The sequence below is a fragment of the Haemorhous mexicanus genome, chromosome 9 (genome assembly GCF_027477595.1).
Source record: "Haemorhous mexicanus isolate bHaeMex1 chromosome 9, bHaeMex1.pri, whole genome shotgun sequence".
Lineage (NCBI taxonomy): Eukaryota > Metazoa > Chordata > Aves > Passeriformes > Fringillidae > Haemorhous > Haemorhous mexicanus.
Window position 1 is genome coordinate 2865448 of NC_082349.1, and position 18980 is coordinate 2884427.

Here is an 18980-nt window from a genome sequence, read left to right on the forward strand (position 1 = left end):
GGGAAAATAAAGGAAAAAGGCAAAGAGAGGCTTTAGAGTTCAGTTCAAACTGCAGCTTTTTCAGCCCAACAAGCTGATGGTGTAGTCAGGTCCTGAGCTCTGCTACAGCCACCCCTATTTGTATCAGCTTTAATGAAACCAGAAGACTGGCAGAGTAAATCTCCTCCAAAATTCCACATTCTTACCCCCCAGACCAGCACTCCCCACCTCCATGCAGGTGTGTCTGGGCAGGAGGACCAGGACAGCTGTGGCACTGGGCAGCCCAGCCCTGGGGACCCTAAAGCAGGGTCAGGAGATGCCCAGTGCTGCAGGGCCTGCCCAGACAGCACCAGGAAGGAGGCCCAAAAGCCACCAGGCTCCTGCAGTGCCTGCAGACCAGCAGAAGAAATGTCTTCTCCTCCTGCCCACAGTCAGATGTGAGCAAAGATTCCCAAATCCTGGAGCCACTCTCCCCAGGCTGCTGCAGGCTGTGGATTTTTAACACTCTCTAAACCTGCAAACTGCAAACTGGGCATTGTGACTTCCTCATTACAAAACACCCCTTTATGCACTCAGGAGCAACAAAGATATAAATGAAGTGGTGGCAGCTTTATTCCCTGAGAAAACCATTCCTAATGTGAGAACCATGCCCGTGCTAAGGCTCTGACAAGGGGAATGGCAGGGCACAGGAATTCTGCACTTCAAACAGAGGGGCCACTCCTCCTCCAGCAGACATAAAAATAATGGAATCTTCTGGGAAGTGCTGGGCTCCTAAAAACATCCGTGGGGCATCTTCGGGGAGGCTGGGCAGGAAAGCCAGACTTGAGTGCTCAGTTTGGCTTTCAAAGCTGCAGGGTACAAAGCAAATCCCACTCAGCTGTTCTGACAGCTGCCTGTTTGTACCTGAGCTTCTCTGGGACGTGTCTGCTGAGGATCTTTTTGTGCTGACAAAGTTCTGCAGGGTGGAGAGGACGGGAGCGAGCGCGGGGTGGAAGTGGCTGTGGACACTCTGCTGGCTCGCCTGAGGGTGAAAATAAAGAACAAAAACCCATGAGTCAAACCCAAAAGTGAACTTTTAAACCAGACCTTGTGACAGATGGGAGCAGCTGTGCTCTGTGCCAGCCACGCTGGAAATGCCACATTGGCCACGCAAGTGCAAACCCCTCTGGGAGGGGGAACTGACCAAAATCTCCCTGTGGAGGTGAAGTCACCACCCCTGCAGGGATCTAACAGATGTGTGGACGTGGCACTCAGGACAGGGGTTAGTGCTGGGCTTGGCAGTGCTGGGGAATGGTTGGATTGGATGGTCTCAGAGGGGTTTTCCAACCTCAGTGATCCTGTGGTGCTGCTCACACTACTCCAGACCCTTATTCCACACTTCTGTGTTGCTCAGGTCAGCTTCAGACAGTGCTCTCCTCTCTCAGCTGCTCCCAGGGTGTCTCCACACCTCTGGAGAAGGGGAAATGATGGGCACCTTCCCTGTGGTGCCCCTGCATGCATGAGCACCCAGGAGGACAAAGAGCTGCTGTCTCACATGAGGGGGGGATAGCAGGGACACCCATCCTGTCACCTGGCAGGAATCTTTGCTGGTTTAGCTGAATACACTGCAATTGCCCTGCACCTTCTATCTGCCCAAGAATCTCCCCTCATTTCCAGAAGAACATGGGAGATGACACAGAGAGAGCCTCCAAAGGGAGAAGCTCACTCCTGCTGCCCTTTCCATTTCCCTCCTTTTCCCTCTCCCCTTTTCTGGCTTTTCTCTCTGATGCCTTGTGCAGGCTGCCCTGGAGCAGAGGCTGGGCAGAGTTCCAGAATAAAGCAGGGATTGATTCCAAGGATCTCCTCCATGGATCCACCTGGGGCAGCACCAGAGCCCAGCCAGGGCTGCACCCAAGATGACCCAAAATGGCCCCAAAATGCACGGCCGGGCACGGGGTCTCTCCCTGGGATCAGCTCTGCTCCATTTGCACCTTGCAGTTCATTGTCCCAGCCCAGCTTTAGCCCAGGCACTCCCACCCTGCTTGTTTTTCTCTCTCCAGCCCACGGGGTTTGTGCTCCTGGGCTGAGATTTGGCTCATTTGTCCTTGGTGCCCAGCTGGAGCAGGAATTGTTTTGCCTCCCTGCTCTGTGCAGAGCTCACCATGCCCTGATGTGAAGCTCAGACCCACACACTAAAGTAGCACAGAATGTGAAAAATATAAAAGCCAAAACCTGAGGCATCATCTTCAGGCTCTGCCCCTCAAGGAAACCCACTTATCAGTTTAGGAAGTGCATCTGAGCAAGTTCCACCAAGGGCCAGACCTTTCCCACTGAGCTGCCTTGTCCAAAGATCTGCTCCATCCTTGCCCATGCACAGCAGAGATTCCTCCCCAAAAACTCATCAGCTGGTGACTCAAAAGCCCTGGCACATTTATCCCACTGGCCAGTGTGCAGCTGTCAGTGACAAACACCAGGCCCAGCACAGTTTCCACCCCTGGGTGCCAACTCATGGCTCTGTTAACAACATTTGCAATGCATGTGAAAGAAACCCCTGTTTTGATTTCCACTGCTCAAGGGATGCAGTGGACCCAGAAAAAAGCCAAGTGAGGACAAAAGGTCTGGATGCTCTTGGCCAGCACCTTCTGAAGCAGTGCTTGCAGTTGTGCAAATCACTCGAGCTGGTTTGCTGCATCATCTGCCAAGATTTTTATAACTCTTGGAAGGGTTTTGGTGAGAAACATTTATTCAGTTTTCAAAATCACCAAGTCACTTCAGAGCAGGGAGATGAAGGCTCTCAAACGACTCTGCATCAAGGAGATTAGGATTTCTTGTGTTAAAAGAAAGGCAGGATTTACCAGGTTCCTGCAAAAGCCTCTTATGCTACAAAAAAAGGGAGATGATGCCATTGGATCTGAAGTTTTACCTAGACCCACGTTAGATATGATGGCATTTTGCTTCCCTTTCAGCTTGAGCTTCACATGCTAAAACCAGGTGGGTGATTTTTAGCTGCCACTTTTTGATTACCTTGCTCTTGCTAAGGCTTCATGTTGATACAATGGCCAAAAGAAAATCTAATACCTGACTGCTGACTTAATGCAATCACTGCAATTTCCCTCTGCTACTTCACCTCTCCTTGCCTGCTCCATGCACTGCAGATGTTTCATTTTTAAAGCTGGGCTTAGCCCAGCTGCTCCCACATGGCTTTAGCCCTTCCTGGCACCTCACCACCTCCTGCCAGCCAGGGCCACTGCTGGCCTTCAGGAAGTGAAGAAATCACACCATGCTGTGATAATTTTGGCACCTTTTTGGGGCTGTTCACAGACAGACCCCTTACAGACCTTCTTAAAAACATTCCTGCTTTCACTCACATCTCCCCTAAGGCTCCTCCTCCCTGCTTCCAAAAACCAAACCCTTCTTTCAGCAGTGCTGGATCCCCTCATGTGCAGCTCCCCCGTGGCAGAAAGGGGCCAAACCCCCCCAGCCTCACCCTGCTGGGATCCCCTCTTTCAGAGACACTGGCACCTTAAATAGAATGGCAAGGCATTGGATTTTCAGAAGGAAAACCCATTGAGAAGAAGTTTTCTAAGTCGCTGTGCCTTGTTTCTCTCCCCTGCCATCCTCCAGGTTTAACACCAAGAGTTGGTGTCTGAGCAGACTGGGGGGCACAGGGAGAGGGGAAAGGCCCTGCTCTGGTTGAAAAATGAATTGTTGTCCTCGCTTCAGGTAAAGAGCAAGTGAAGCAGGAAATTGCTCTGTGTTTTCTTGGAGAGGAAAGCAGCTCTCCTGTGGTTCTGCTGGAAGATAGGCAGAGATACAGTTTGGTTTCATTAGCTCCTTTTGATAGACAAAACAGCTGCAGAAAATACATTCAGGCAGTTTTTGCAAGTCTTCAAACCAAAAATTTCTGGGCATCATCACTTGAGAAAGATATTACAGATTTTTGGCGTGTCTTGGGAAGACACTCATTCAACAATAAATACAAGGACCAGCTCTTCTGCTCAATCAGCATTTCAGCTGCAGCTCAGCACGGAAAATTATGGGGATAAAATGTTTTGTTCCCCACCCTCAGCAGTGTCTGTGGAAGGATGAGCTCCATGTGCACATCTGTGCACCATCCCTGTGCTCTGCCCCTCGCAGCTCCAGTTTAAACAGAGCAATTTGCCACTAACCTGACTGTTTTGGGATGTTTTCCTTGATGACAGCCATGGCCCAGCTCTCAATCTCCCAAGCTCAAGATGCACCAGGCCTTGGGCACACTTGGAAAAAAAAGAACAAAAAACAACCCACAATGTACAATTTAAGTAGACATATAATATTTCATGCTCTCCTGGAGAGAATTATGTTTATATTCAGCACCACAAGCCCGTGAAGAAAGCCACAAGGAATGTTCAAAACATGAGCACTTGTATTTAGACAATACAAAAAGTGGATTTAGGCTTGTCCTGAAGGTTCCTCCTGGTTGCTGAATTTAGTATGAATCCCCCCCTTGCAAACTGATGGCAAATTTACTCAGGAAAAAGAAACAAAGAGCTTCAAACTCTTTAGCAGACATTTGAAAAACCCTTCAGAGGCAAAATGCTGCAGAAGAGGGTGAATTTAACCCATATGGATCCAACTTAACAAAATACCCTCGCACCACCGGTTCCCAATTCTTAAATAGGTAAACTTTTGGCAAGGCACCAGCCCTGAATGGAAAAAGCAAGGAAATAATTAGCCTTTCCCCTGAAGAATGAAAGAAATCATGTGCAGAAACAGTGGTGGGGATGGCAGGGGGAAAGCCCTGGGAGCAGATGCAGTTTGGAATAGAAATGGTTTCTTCAGCATCCACTGATGGCACTCGTGGGCATCCCACCCCTGCCCTCTCCCCAGCCCATGGAAAAAGGCAACTTCTCCCAGAATTTCAGGGTAAAATCACTCCTGGAGGATGGGAAGCTGTGCAGGAACAGATTTAAGCTGTCATTTTATCCCTGCAGGTCAGCACAGCAAAGCCAAAGATTTATTTCAGTTCTGGTTTGTGTCGCCTCTCCCGTTTCCAAGTGTTTTTATAGCACATGAGATACACAGCTGCATTTTCAAATAAATGCCTAAATACTAAATGTGCCTTTGTGCCCCTGCTTCATATCATCCAGTTCCTAGAAATACACTGAGAAGTGACTTCAAATGAAGCTCCCAGTTATTTCAAATGAAATTCTTGTCTCAGTAATCAGCTGGAGCTGTCCTGTGTATGGTAAACAGCACTTCAGGATAATTACCTTGCACAGTGTCAGTAACTGCAACTCAATATCTCAGAATGTATTCTGTACTCACCTTAAGTATGGTGGCAACAGTCTCTTGTGAGGCATTTCTCATATCCTCCCCATTTACAGACAAAATCTGATCTCCTTGAATTAATCTTCCATCTAGGTCTGCAGCTCCTCCTTTAACAATGTCAGAGATAAACACTCCACTTCCATTTCTAACAATGCAAGAAGCATATGGCTAATTACACAATCCAATATTCTTTGGGAGACCAATTTAGATTACTTGCATTTAAGAGACATTAAAAGAAACCTGTGAGCAGAGGAAGAACCAGTTTTACACCCCATTCAGCTGTGTAAAAAATCGATCAGTTTTAAAACCAAGCATGTTTTGCTAATATTTAATGCTGTCTTTCCCCTTGAACTGCTAGTTCTGACAGTAGGATACATAAAGATTTATGGAAAACACCATTTATATGAACAGAAGCCTGAGGTTTGGTCTATAATGGAGTTAAGCTATCTCCTGATGGGATGTGGGTTATTGGTGGACCTGGCAGGGTTAGGTTAAAGGTTGGACTCAGTGATCTTGGTGGGCTTTTCCACCCTAAATGATTCTGTGATTCCGTGGTGTGAGCTGGTGCCAGCTGCAATGCCAAGATCTGGCATTCTTTTATCCTTCACCTGAAGCACACGAGACTTCCCACCTGAATTATACCAGGGTATCATTTAACAAACTGCAGCAACTGGGCTCCTTCTAAGGAGGGGATCCCCACTTTGAAGGATTCAGGAAGTTCAGCACAGAAGCAAAGGGAGGAGGGCTGGAGACTGTGATTACCATCTGCAGGGTAATTTACATAATCTAAATTAATTACCCACCCCACAATCTGCTCACAACACCTGGGTTAAACACTGCCACCCAAAAACTGCTGCAGAAACTCCACTGGCCATGGGCAGTCAGGATAATGACACGGCGCTTGGTAATTGCAAAAGTAAATTATTTTTGGCAATGCAGGATGGCAACTCCAACACTGAACAAGTGTCATGCCATAAATCTCTTTTAGCAAAGGAAGATTAAAACTATCAGTGCTCTGGTTTGAGTGATCTAATAGCAGTGGTTGAGAGATGTATCAGGAAAAAGTCACATTTTATTAGGCTGCTGTTACTTCCCACTGTATTCCTCTCCACAAGTCCCTGACACGAGGGTGGAGCCAGGACAGGACAGGAGGAAACAGCCTCAGGGGAGGTTTGGGCTGGATATCAGGAAGAATTCATGCAAAGGGTGGTCAGACATTGGCAGGGGCTGCCCAGGGAGGTTTGGAGTCTCCATCCCTGCAGGTGTCTGGGAAGGAAGGACTGGAGGTGGCACTCAGAGCTCTGGGTGAATGACATCGGTCAGAGGTTGGACTGGATGACCTTGGAGGGCTTTTCCAGTCTCAGTGGTTCTGTATCTCAGGCTCTGCTCTCTGCAGTGTGGCACAGCCCCCTGAACTGCTCAGGGCTTGGGTCTAACTCAGCCTCTCACCCTCCGCTGGCCCTGGTCCCTTTGAACTGAGCATTAGCTCAATCTAACTCACAAATCCTTCTGCAAAGAGGTAGGGTAGGTTATCCCCCAGTTTAGAAACCAGAAAAGCCATGGTTAGGGCCTGCAAAGCCCTGAGACACAGCTACCCTGATGGCACAGAAGAGTGAGCCCCCAGTTCTGCATGGGATTCCCTCTCTGTGCCCAGAGTTTCCCTGGGCAGCAACAGCCTCCACTTCTCAGCTCTGTTCTGACACAGGAGCCAGAACCACGGCCCCATTCCATCCTGGGAGATATTTACATACAAAATTCTGCTCCTTATGGAGTTTCCCCCCTTTATTCCACATTCCATTTATTGGCTACAGTTGTTCCCACATCAAAATCCCAAATGTTCCCCACTGGAAGCTCTGCCAGATCAGAGACACTCTTACCGTTTCCCAGCTATGCTGAGCCCCAGCCCTCTGCCCGTTTTCTTTTGGATATCCACAGAGAAAATCTCCAAGTTTTCCTCATCCTTGTAGTGTGCCTCATTCCTGTACACCACCAGCTGCACCTTCTGGGGTGTCTGCCGGAGAGCAGTGATGGCTTCCTCGTGGCTGGCGCTGCGCAGATCGATCCCGTTCACCTGGAATCACCAGTGTTTGCTTTCCCAGTGACACGGATAAATGATCTTTTCATCACACCCTGCCCCTGGCTGACAGCCCACATTTGTCAGTTTGACACCCCTTGGTGCTCTAATTGAGCTTTCCCATTCCCAGAGGGAGATCCTGGGTTTCCTGTGGAGTGTGAGCTTGGAGCTTTGTGCCTCTGCCTGCAGTAAATCCCAACAATCAGAACATTTGGATTGGAAGTTTTGGGTGTTCTTCCCTTCTGTTTAACCTCAAGCCTTTGGAACCACAAGCAATGCTTCTTTCTCCAGCTACACAAAGTGGGACGTGCTCCTTCGAGCTCCCTGTGTATCTCAGTACTCAGATCCCTTCTCCCCCAGCTCTGTAACATCATCAAGACAAAAACAGAGGGAATCAGAAACATCAGCAAATAAATGGCCTCAGAGAATCCCAGGCAGGAAGTATTCAGTGGTGATTTGCCTTTTTTCCCAATAGATGGCACACCAGACCGCTGCTGGAGCAGCCAGCTAACACTTCTCTTACCACAACCTGAGGAGGTTTCAGCATTTTAGTAATGTCAGACAGAACAAGAAGTTCTGCTTAAATGTTCCATTAAAAAAAACCCCTATTGGAACATGAAACTAAACCTGATTTTTGCCAAGCCTGATCCACAAGTGCCCTTTAAGGTGTTTGCCAATATTCTGTCAACTAAATCATCTTTTATTTCTTCATACCAAAACACATCAATACTTAGACATTTCTGAAGTCTCTTTAGGAAGCAGCATGAACTGTAACAGAATAACCACAAATGTTAATCTACTTCCATGAGTTTTAAGGCTATGAAAATATTTCTCAGAATTTCTAGATATGCAAAACTACAATCATATCTAATTTTACATTAAAATAATTAAGGCTAATCTTTACTCCCTATATTCTTTTGCACCAACTCTGCACACATTTATTTATAAGTGCATTGATATTCTTTCCTGGACACAGGCATCAATGTGTGCTTTATCACACTAATCTGAAACCAATTCAGCCATCTTTTTGATTAATACAGCTTTTAAAAGCTGAAATAATAACAATATTGTGGCTCAAAAACATTAGCACTTTCCTGTTTGGCCAGAGAAGAATTAATTAACCTGCTCCATTCTTACCCCCTAATTACTGTGCTCTGTTAATACCCCGTTATTTATAAAACCAAAACAGCATTCGGCCTCAATGCTAACAAAAATATTTGCAGTGCAAGAGCTGTAAAGACAACTCCCCAAGTACCCCTTGCTATTTTCCTAACCCTACACACCGAGGCCTTAATGGCCATGCTGGGAATTTGTCCTGAGCTGACAGCAGAGCTGCAAAGCAGCTGCGCTGAGCCCCTGCCTGGCTGAGCCCCTGCCTGACGCAAGTTTCATTCGCAGACCAACACTTCTCTCTTAACCCTTTCCCTCCACCTTTTCCCTCCTTGTCTGGGGGAAAAACACCACATTTATTCCCAGCAGCCATTCCCCAGCTGCGTGAAGCTGTGGCCTGGGGGAGCTGGGAAGGATGCAGGGATGCTGGGAGAGATGCAGGGATGCTGGGAGGGATGCAGGGATGCTGGGAGGGATACTGACAGGGACACTGGCAGGGATACTGGCAGGGATGCTACAGCCACCTTCTCCTGCTCACCCCACGTTATCCCAGCTCAGTATTTGGATTTCAGGCAGAGCAGAGATACAGGAGTGGTGCTGGAAGCGCAGGCCTCGGAATGAAAGATTAAAGAGATGAATAATACCAAGCTATTGGACATGACAGCTGAACTATGTAATTCAAGAACTGCCTTGCTCAATTAAATTTAATGTATTCTCAATTTGTACCTTCAGTTTATATGAATATATAAGGAAATATGAATTTTTCAGGACGTTCTTAGTGACAGAAGGGAAGCCTTGAGAATGGAACCTATTCAACCTACAAGGGACCTCTGCTGAACTGAAAACAAGTCTCCACAACCAAACACAGACACAGAGAATGTCATTTACCTCTAGAATCTGATCACCAGCCCACAGCCTGCCATCTCGGGCTGCTGCCCCTTCTTCATAAACTTCATGGATCACTATGGCATCCTGTGGGAAGAAGGCAGAGGCATGAACCCTGCTTCCCAAACAGCCCCAAACTGGCCACCAAGACCCACCCCACACTCCCCACCAGCTCCACAGTCAAAAACACAGCACTCCAAGTCAGGAGAAGCAAGACAGATTTTTCACATTTTCAGTATTTTGGGATAAGAAAGTGACTCCTGTAATCAAAAACTGGTATAAAGGTACAAAGGATTTTGTTCCCCACTTCAGGGCAGTCTTGTCTAGAGCTTCTTCCATCATTTTTATGCATTGGCATCAGCAGCATGTGAACTCAGTGTGAACTGTAGTATTAATATAGTCTACTTTTAATGATATTATTTAAAACCAGATTCTTTGGAGCTATGAATATTTTTAGGGACTTGGCATAGACCTCGGCTTTAAGCAAGAGCTGAATGCCTTGTGGTAAATAGCACTGGTTAAATCTGTAAGAAATGAAATCCAGAAGAAAGGAACAATGGCAAATGTTAGTTTATTACTGAGGTTGGAAAATGTAGGCAGTGGCAGATGTAGCTTCAGGGAAGGTTTCAGTGATTTAATCTTACTGCCAGCAATAGATGTCCCCAAAGAAAAAGCATTACAAAGAACATACTGTTCTCTTGCTGGTGCTTTCCCTTTGCATTGTTCTGGTTTGTTTGTTTCTTTTTTTTTTTCCTTTCTTTTTCTTTAAAAAAAATATAGGTGAGAGTGCTTCAGCTTGCAGGATGGGATGCTCCTTTTTGTGTGCCAAACCTGCTCCTCTCCTCAGCAGCAGCAGCCAACCCTCAGCCTCAGAGCTGAGCCTCCAGTGCTGGCTCTGGGCAAACTCGTGGTGATTTTTAATTCCACATGTAGGCTCTGGATAACCAATCTCAAACACCCCCTGCAGAACCCTCACCAACAGGTACAGGCCAAAGAGGAGCTTTCCCACAGAGCTCCCAGGAAAAGCTGGTGAGGTTGGAGCATGGGAAGCCTGCTGTGGGATGGAGCAGGGGCAGGGAATTGCTGCTGGGGTGGGAAAAGTTTGGAGCTCTCCAAGTTTGGAGAACACTCTTGGGTACATCTCTCATCACCAATTCACCACCTGCCCGTGCTGCCCTGTGATCCTTTCCCAGCATAGAAACAAAAAACAAAACAGAACTCCAAAGCCCTTCAGGTAATGCTCAGATCACAACACTGAGAGCACAATTCCCTTTCATTCCCACTACAGATTATTTAGTGCTGGGGACTTGCTGGAGCACAGCACCACTGCCACGGGCTCCCTCTGATCCATGGACACCAGTCCCTGAAAAAAGCCTGGGGGATTGCAAACACAAATGGATTACAGCTGATACAGGAGTTCCAGATGGGGGAAAAAGAGATTTCAATCTGCAGAAATGAAGGGGAAACACTACGAGCTGTGTACCAAGGAATTAAGAAAATCCAAAGAGTAGTTTGATTAAAAAATAAAATAAAATACAGATATATACACACCCCCCTGGCAACTGCAGGGGTTTTTTACAGTAACTGAAGCAACAAATACTAAAAGAATAGAGCAACACAGGCACGTCCATCTTCTCCCTGTTGTGGGGTTTTGGTTGTTGTGGGGTTTTGCTTGGTTGGTTTGGGGTTGAGGTATTTTTCACCTTTGTTTTACAAATGATGTTGTTACTCCAAAGCAGTGCAAGAGACTTCAGCCTGGGAGAAGTGGGCAAAGAGAGAACACAAAATATTGACCAGCTTGTGAAGGCACATCATTCACCTGGGACACAGCAGGGCAGAAGGCTTGGTAGAAAACTGGCAGTGTGACCATGGAATAGGTACACAGGATGGTCAAATTAAATCTTTTCAGACTGGATTTAATCTCATATTTCCTAACCTCTGAGCAAGGACCTTTCAATCACATTTCTCTAAGTTTGTTTTCCATCTGTGGTTGCTTTTAAAACATCCACCAACCTGGAGTTAGCAGCTTTTCCCAGCACTGCTTTATTAAATGTAAAACTGCACATACCGAAGGCTCAGACCCAGGAACCACCAAGTGTTATCAGCTTGGATAATCTGCATCATCTGTTTGAGAAGGCAACACTTCAGTGCTACACTGTGGTTCCTGCATGTGTGAGAAGCCAGACCCAGGACTAAAAATACACATGGCATGAAAAGGTACATTCCTGCTCACTCTGTGCCTACCCTGCAGAAGGAAACATCTCGTTGATCTGCCAAAACACTGTTTTTCTTAAGCAGGGTTTTTTTTAAGTAGTGTAGCTGAACCAGGCTTATCAAATCGATTAAAAACAGAACAGAGCAACGTGTCCATGATGCACTGTAAAGATTTCTAAATAGTCCACAGGCATAAATGTCAGTTTTAGTTTTCCTTAGCTTATGAAGCATGGCAAACGTCTCTTTCCTCTGATACTCCTGGGATCAGCTCAAAGTACTTAACCCAGAAGTAATTTTTTTTCCACTGATCTAGTGGGATCTGGGTAAGTCTCTGTTAGTTTTGATCATCCATGACAAATCACTAAAACCAAACTACTGATGCTAGTGAACATTTTTAATCATATCAATATTTTAAAGGAGTTTATGCAGTGGTGAGATGTCATGCTCCAGCCATCCAACCAAGCTGTAATGACTCTATCAACAGGCATGGATTGAAGCTGGAACACCCCTCTCAATCCCTCAGAAAAAAACCCAGAATCTATTATGACTGGAACAATACATTTATTTAAAGGATGGCTTTTGGTTTCTGGACATCTGCAGCTCCTGTTCAAATTAAACGTGCGCTTGATAACAAAGCCTACGTAGCTCAAAATCAATCAATCAAGAGGGATGAAGAGAAAGTGGTGTCAATGTTCAGCTAGAGGCTGTGAATTCATGGTGGCTCTGGACAGATTTCCCCATCCCTCCCCACCTCCTTTCACCACCAGTTTCATACAGATTATGGCTCTCCATGGTGAAGCTTGGCAGAGCCACAAAAAATGTTCATGCAGGAGGAGAAATAAAAACACTCCCGTATCAAGAACACACTTGTTTAAAAAAAAGATACCCAGCTGCTGAAAGCACATACTTCATAAAGTTTACAAATCCATTCAACAAACTGGGGCTTTAATCTTTGTATATTTTGACAGAGCATGGTCTGGGAGCATTACACAAATGGGGAATTAATGCAGAGCTGAGCAGCTCTCACCAAGGACGGAAGGATGCAGAGTATGAGCCGGGCCATGCAGACTGTGCTTCTCCAGGCTAAACCAAGTCCACCCTGGCAGGTGTAAACTGAGACTGCCTGACCATGAAAACACTGAAAAAAAGACAGATGTGAAGGGAATTTCCCTGCTCCTGCTGAGATTACCAAGCTGGGCTCAAAAATGTTGGTGCTGAAGGGGCTGCAAGCCCAAGGAAATGAACTGAATGCACTGACACAGCACTGCATGGCCACAAAAATCACTGCAAGCCAGAAATATGGCAAATATTTCCCAAATATTGCAAAAGCACAGCTGGTTGGGGTATGATGGGCCCCAAACCTGGTAAGAAGCAGAAATGGTCACCAAAGAGAAGGTATTTAGTGGGGTTCAGGCTGGAGCTGTGGGACAGGCACAGCCCTCACCAGCAGAGCATTGCTGTGACTGAGAACACCACTGTGCCTGCACAGCTGTGGGGCAGAGGGGAGGCACAGGAGGGACAAAGTGAGTGTTTGGCTGTGGAAGTGAAGGCAGAGGAGCAGGAGAAGCTCATGGAGCCTCTTGGTCAACAGCTCCAAGAGCGAAGCTGGTGCGGAGTGAACAATAAAGAGGGAGGGCAAGGTGCCTGACACAAATTAGCTCCCACCTCTGGAAAATACAGCTGGCACCACGAGCACAGCGTGGTCTGCACTGCACTGCCCTTCATCTGAGGAGGGGAAGAGCCCTGAACTCCCAGGGAGATGGATCTCAACTCCTGCCCCAGGCTGAGGATATTTTTCTGCCTGAACTGTCACGATGCAGAGACCCGAGAGGGGAAGAATATCCCACTCAGCCCTGAGCAAAGGGCACGGACAGACACGGTAACTCTGAGCATTAAATTCAGCCAGACTGACAGCTTAATCTTTGTATCTTAAATGTCAAGGGCTGGTATGGCAGAGACCCCAGGCAAGGAGCACAGAGCACTGCCCTGACAGCCTTTTGGGAGGAAGGGGGTGAAGTCAGCATCCTATTCAGGAAAATCACTGACCAAGTGATCCTTAAAAGCCTGCAGGAGCATTAACCATGGTGAGGAAGCCTCACAAGCTGCTGGCTTTAGGCTTGGGCTGCTCACAAGTTTCCTGCAAGTTTTCAGCTCCTGAGCCAGTCTGCCCAGCGTTTCTTTTCTACTGTGCAGCTGCTCTTCAGCAGGACAAGAAGCAGCTCTCAACTGGAAAGCCACCAAAAAACAGCCCCAGGCTGCTACTGGGAATGCTGGGTGAGGGAGGAACAGGACACCAGACGTGCAGGAGGCACAAATGTTAAATGCCAAGGGTATTTTGATGAAGTTGCACCCTGAGATAAAGGTGGATCAGGGTGCAAAAGGGGTGATTTCAAAAGAAGTGGAGCAGAGAAATCTCCATATTCCTGGCTGGATTTGACAAGGAAGAAGGCCCAGATGGTGATAAAGAGCCTTCCTGCATGGCCCTGAACATCTGCAAGCCCTGCTGCTTGAACTGAGCTGAACTTTGGGCTTGGCTTTGTTGAGCTGTTTCAGTCCATGAGCTGGACAGGACCAAAGGCACCTGACAGAAGGAGGTGAGCCACTCCCCACTGAGTGAGGACTGCAATAACCAGCACAGAACCACTGGGAATGAGCCCTACATCAACCACAACCATGCATTTGGTGCAGGGAATGGAGCTTCCTGCACTTTTCCTGAGGAAGACAGAAAGTAAACTCCATATAAAACCACGCTCTGGAAAAGATGTTTTTCTGATTTAGCTGACAAGTTGTGTTTTCCCAAGCTAACAGGAGACATTTCCAACTGATTTCCTACACAGCTACAAATGTTACACTAAATTAGCATTATCAAGGGTAATAACACTGCCAGGGGTTTTGCTGAGTGCAGGATCAGGGATTTATCTCTTTCCTAGGGCAAGCACAATCCTGTTAGTTATTTCCTTCTCAACTTCTTCAATACTTTGTCCAGAGTAGTCAAATTGTAAAAATTGCATTTTTTTACAGGCTGGTTCCCAGATAAAAGCAGAAATCAACTGGTTGCACAGCGAGTTTCACTGGAGAATTAACCCCATGCAGGAGCCTCTCAGGAGTTAAAACAAACTCAGCTGCTGGTTTCTTGCAAGGCAGAGGAAATGATAACAGCAGTGTTATGATCTCTGATCTTCCATTTGCAGATCCAAATGGAATCTCCAAGATAACTTTCCAGCAAGGGAGGGTGAAGGTCAAGCCCAAGCAAACCACCTGACATCTCAGAGGGGTTTATCTCATGCAAATCCCTCCTTCTGGCATGCAGGGCTTTCCCACTGCTGGCGAGCACAAACCATTAGCAGGCACCCCAAATCCTCAGGCAAACACCACAGCAGTAAAACTGGCTGCAGAATGTAAAAATGTATTCCTGTGTTCATGCAGAAATGCCTCACCTAGCACGAGACCCAGAGACTGCCCTGCTCAAGGTCAAAGCACAGGGTCTGTTTCCCATTTAAGAACAAGCCCTTGCAAGAGGTGGTGTTCACTTGCCAGCTTTCATAAAAAAGATTAATCCACAATATCAATATGAATATAATTTTTCATACTAAAATACAGATTTATTTTAAGGAAGTGAATAGTATTTGTATTACATTTTATAGGCCCCTATAGTTACATCTGGTCCTTATTTATTTAAATTTTATTCAGCTTGCATAATATTTTTGCTTACAGTTATATTCTCTAAGATCAGAAAAGCTAAAACCTGAAAATTCAATGGCACTATTCATTAACATTCCTTTGCTCTGCAGTCATAGACATTTGCAAGCTCTCCTTTGATTCTGAAATAATAAAACTAAGGTAATAAGATGTTTAGTGTAAAAATATATGACTTAAGTCAGAATGATAGAAAGAGCTATGTTCCTGTGAATCACATGCCAAAGCAAACCAAAGTTTTTCAAAAAGTATACATGCTCATTTTAGAGGGAATAATAAAACACAGAATGACATATTAAAACCTTAACTCTCTCACTCTCATTATTTTATTAAGTTACCAAAAAAAAAAAAAAAAGAAAAAAAAAAAAAGAGAGTTTGCAGTGTACAGAGCCTAGCACAGGTTATAAAGAATGCATGAGGTCCTGGATGGGTGTAACACAGGAAGCCAAGAGCCAGGGGTTTCACCCAGCAGCAGCCAGGATCCTCCTGAAGCCCATCCTGACAGGTCCTGCTGCTTTTGGATATTGTCAGCCTCAATTTTATGCTTGATTTACATTCCTGGAAGGCAGCAGCTCCTTCAAGCAAGGCCCTGCTACGCAAGCAAGCCCTACCATCAGCTCAACCCTTGCCAAAGACCCATCAAAGACATGATTTGCAAAACTTACTGCCCTAATTCCCCTTTGTGACAAGTGGTGTCCAAAGCAGCTTGGGTCTGTCACGCTCCCGCGAGCCAGCGTCCTCCTGGAACGATGATGAATCCCCCAGCTCCACCTCAGCATCACCCAGGCAGGAGTCAAAGCCATCCCTCACAATCTCAGGCTAACTGCATTTCCCACCCTGCCATTAAAAAACTGCCTTCTGGTTTAGGAGTGAGGCCAAGGGTTTTGGGCTTTAGGAGGGGTTGCATTTCTGCCTCTCCCGAGCCAGGACTGAACACTCAGGGCTGCCATTCCCCTTTTCCATCCCATTGTTCCATTCACTGTGGGGGGCATTTAACAGCAGCAGCAGCATCTTACAGCCCACATGTTGCTGGAGCCTCCCCAGAGGCCAATATCCCCCCTCTCATTTGTGGTTACAAGGTGAGCACATTCCAGCAGAGCGCTCTCAGTCCTGGCTGCACCGCCTGTCTGTCTGAGCAATCACTCAGATGCTGTCTGTCTATGCCTGATGAAGATATTTTTGCCTGGATTTAAACATAACTGAAGTGGGGAGGGTGGGATGAAAGCTCAGCTGAAGGAGAACCTGCTCAGTGACACAGGAGTCCCAGAGCCCTCGTGCTCAGGTAGGTCCCCACAAAGCTCAGCACAAAGCTGAGCTCTAGGCTTGGCTTTGGAGCAGGAACAGCCTGGTTTTGGCAGCACAGAGCCCTCACAGGGTAATTAGCCCTCACAGGGTAATTATCCCTCCAAGCTCCAGGGGCAAACACCGGGGCTTGAACAGCTGCAGCTCCAAGTCACAGTTTTCCTGATTATTCCCTTGCCCTTCCTCAACAGATGGGGTTTATTCAAGGGATGACTCACCTGGACCGACAGAATGAATCTAAATATTCCTCTGTCAAGCTGCATCCCACCCTCAGGAAGCTCCCCAAAAAAGCCTCTGGGCTAACCCAGGTGATCAGGGAAGCTTTCTGCTCCCCAGCTCTCACCAACTCCTGTTAGCTGAGCACAGGAATATTCTGGTGTTTTTCATGTTCCACTTCCCTGGCTTTGTGGATCACTTTATTTTACAGATGGAGTACCTTAAAGTTTCTTAATTGCCTTAAAAATGCTTTTTATTAAAGTCAGCTGAAAGCAAAAGTACAAAAAGAAAATTTACCACATCCAAAGCAGACAACCCAGCATAAAAAATCCTGCACAAGAGGTTTGATGTTGTTTACAACAAACACCACACAGCACAAAATGTATTTTTCTTCCTTTCTGTGTAAGGCTGAGATAATGACCACCCCCTACTCCACCTCCAGAGAGCCCTAAGTTACAGACCCTGCAATCTTCTTTTACACCTCTTCAGCAATTAGCTGAAGTGATTTCCAGCCCCAGCTGAGCCTCTGAGCCTTCCTCCCTCCCAGGTTCTCCAATCCTGCCTGGAGGAACATCCCCAAACCAGCCTTGAAACTGCTGAATGCCCTCTGGCATGTCTGAGTGTCTCAATCACCAGGCAGCAAAGCCAGAGTCAATAACCACCAGTAATCAACTCGACCATCACTGAATTATTCAGCTGGCAGCAGAGCAGGGCCCCCACCCTGCAGAGAAAATGTTTGTATCTTAGAGCAGTGCCTCTTCCATGTGCTGCCAGGAGCCAAATCCCTGAAAATTCACTATCCAGGATTACAGAAAATCCTGGCAAGTTGTTAAGTGGGCAGCATTCACCCACTGCAGGGTGATAATGGGCTGGGATTTCAGAGAATCTGCCATGGTTTGGGTTGGGAGGGACCTCAGAGCCCATCTCATTCCCTCTCCTGCCACGGGACACCTCCCACCAGGCCAGGCTGATCCAAGCCCTGCTCAACACCCACAGGCTCTCTGGACAAAGCCCTCATCCCAAATGGATGAGCACAATTTAAACCAACTCCTTGATGCCCTGTTCTCTGGGCATTTAGGGCGAAAATCTCAAGGAGCCTCAAACCTCATTTTGGGGATGTTTTTGATAATATTTCTTTTTTCCCCCCCTGTTTTAAATTCCCATTCTGAGGTTACTTTTACAAGTTTGATTGGCCTACAACCAAAAAAAAAAAAAAAAAAAAATCACAAACTGAAAGCCCTGTGCTTCAGCCAGCTCCACACTGCACTTTAATTGCTTGAAAGCAGAGGCCATGTGTTGTGCTCTCTCAGGGGTACGTGGGAAGGTGAAATGAAAGTGAGTGAAGAACAAAAATACTTTATAAAAAATCAGCACTTAGAGGGAAATGAAATAGAGCTGCTCCAGAGCAGCCTGAAGATCAACAACATAGAGACAACTCCCAAGGACAACCCTTCCCTGGCCATGCCTTTCCTGCAAGCACATCCTTGCAGCCCCAGGCACAGAGCCCTGTTCATAATACATCACTGGAAAGGGTTTGCAGTTTAAGGGAATGGACATCTCCTCCCCAAAAAACATTTCACAGGGGTTAAGACATCACTTTCCAACCTCCTGAACAAATTAACCTCCCTGCTCACAGGCTGTATTTTTCAAGTCTCTACTTGGTGATTCCTGATGAGATTCCTGAGGTTATGACTTAAAAGTTGCACTCTATATTTCATTTTCAAGCAGCCTGTCCCTGGCTGCCAGATTTAGTATTCCAAAAGCTGGGCCTGCACATCTTGTGCTCAAGGAAGATATAAAATATTCTGAGAGAGCTTCCCCATCCCTTGTGAGCTGCTGTTGAGTAACCTCAGCTCAGCATTTTTAGATCAAGAACATTTTAGTACAACATGGGTGAGGCCCTTACAGGCTTTGCCACGTCCATTTCAGACTTGACACGTTCTGAGCAGCATTCCTGCCTTCCCCCACACTGATAAATTCCTTCTGAGATCCCAGGAGCTGGGGTTCCTGTCCTTCAGGGGTTTGTGGGCACTTCTGCTGAAGCCAATTACAGGTCATCCTAATTTCTCTGCACTGCACCAAACAGTGAATCTTGGACACAAAATTTCTGCCACTCGAGACCTCCAGGACTGACGATGAACTCCTTTGATCTTGCATTTTTAAAATACAAAAGATGTCCCTGAGTGTAACTGAGTTAAAACCAAATGACAGAGAG

General features: G+C 46.6%; 1 protein-coding gene across 10 annotated transcripts in view; it reads right to left on the minus strand.

Moving 5' to 3' along the window:
* The window catches only part of PATJ (PATJ crumbs cell polarity complex component), a 141039-nt gene that overhangs the window by 11738 nt on the left and 110321 nt on the right, over positions 1-18980 (minus strand). For all 10 annotated transcript variants that reach the window (XM_059853657.1, XM_059853659.1, XM_059853656.1 and 7 more), the window contains 5 exons: positions 9341-9424; positions 7146-7339; positions 5266-5413; positions 4128-4214; positions 883-1000 (listed from right to left, as the gene is read on the minus strand). In XM_059853657.1, the coding sequence (XP_059709640.1) occupies positions 883-1000; positions 4128-4214; positions 5266-5413; positions 7146-7339; positions 9341-9424 (631 nt within the window). The remainder of the gene's footprint in view (positions 1-882; positions 1001-4127; positions 4215-5265; positions 5414-7145; positions 7340-9340; positions 9425-18980) is intronic.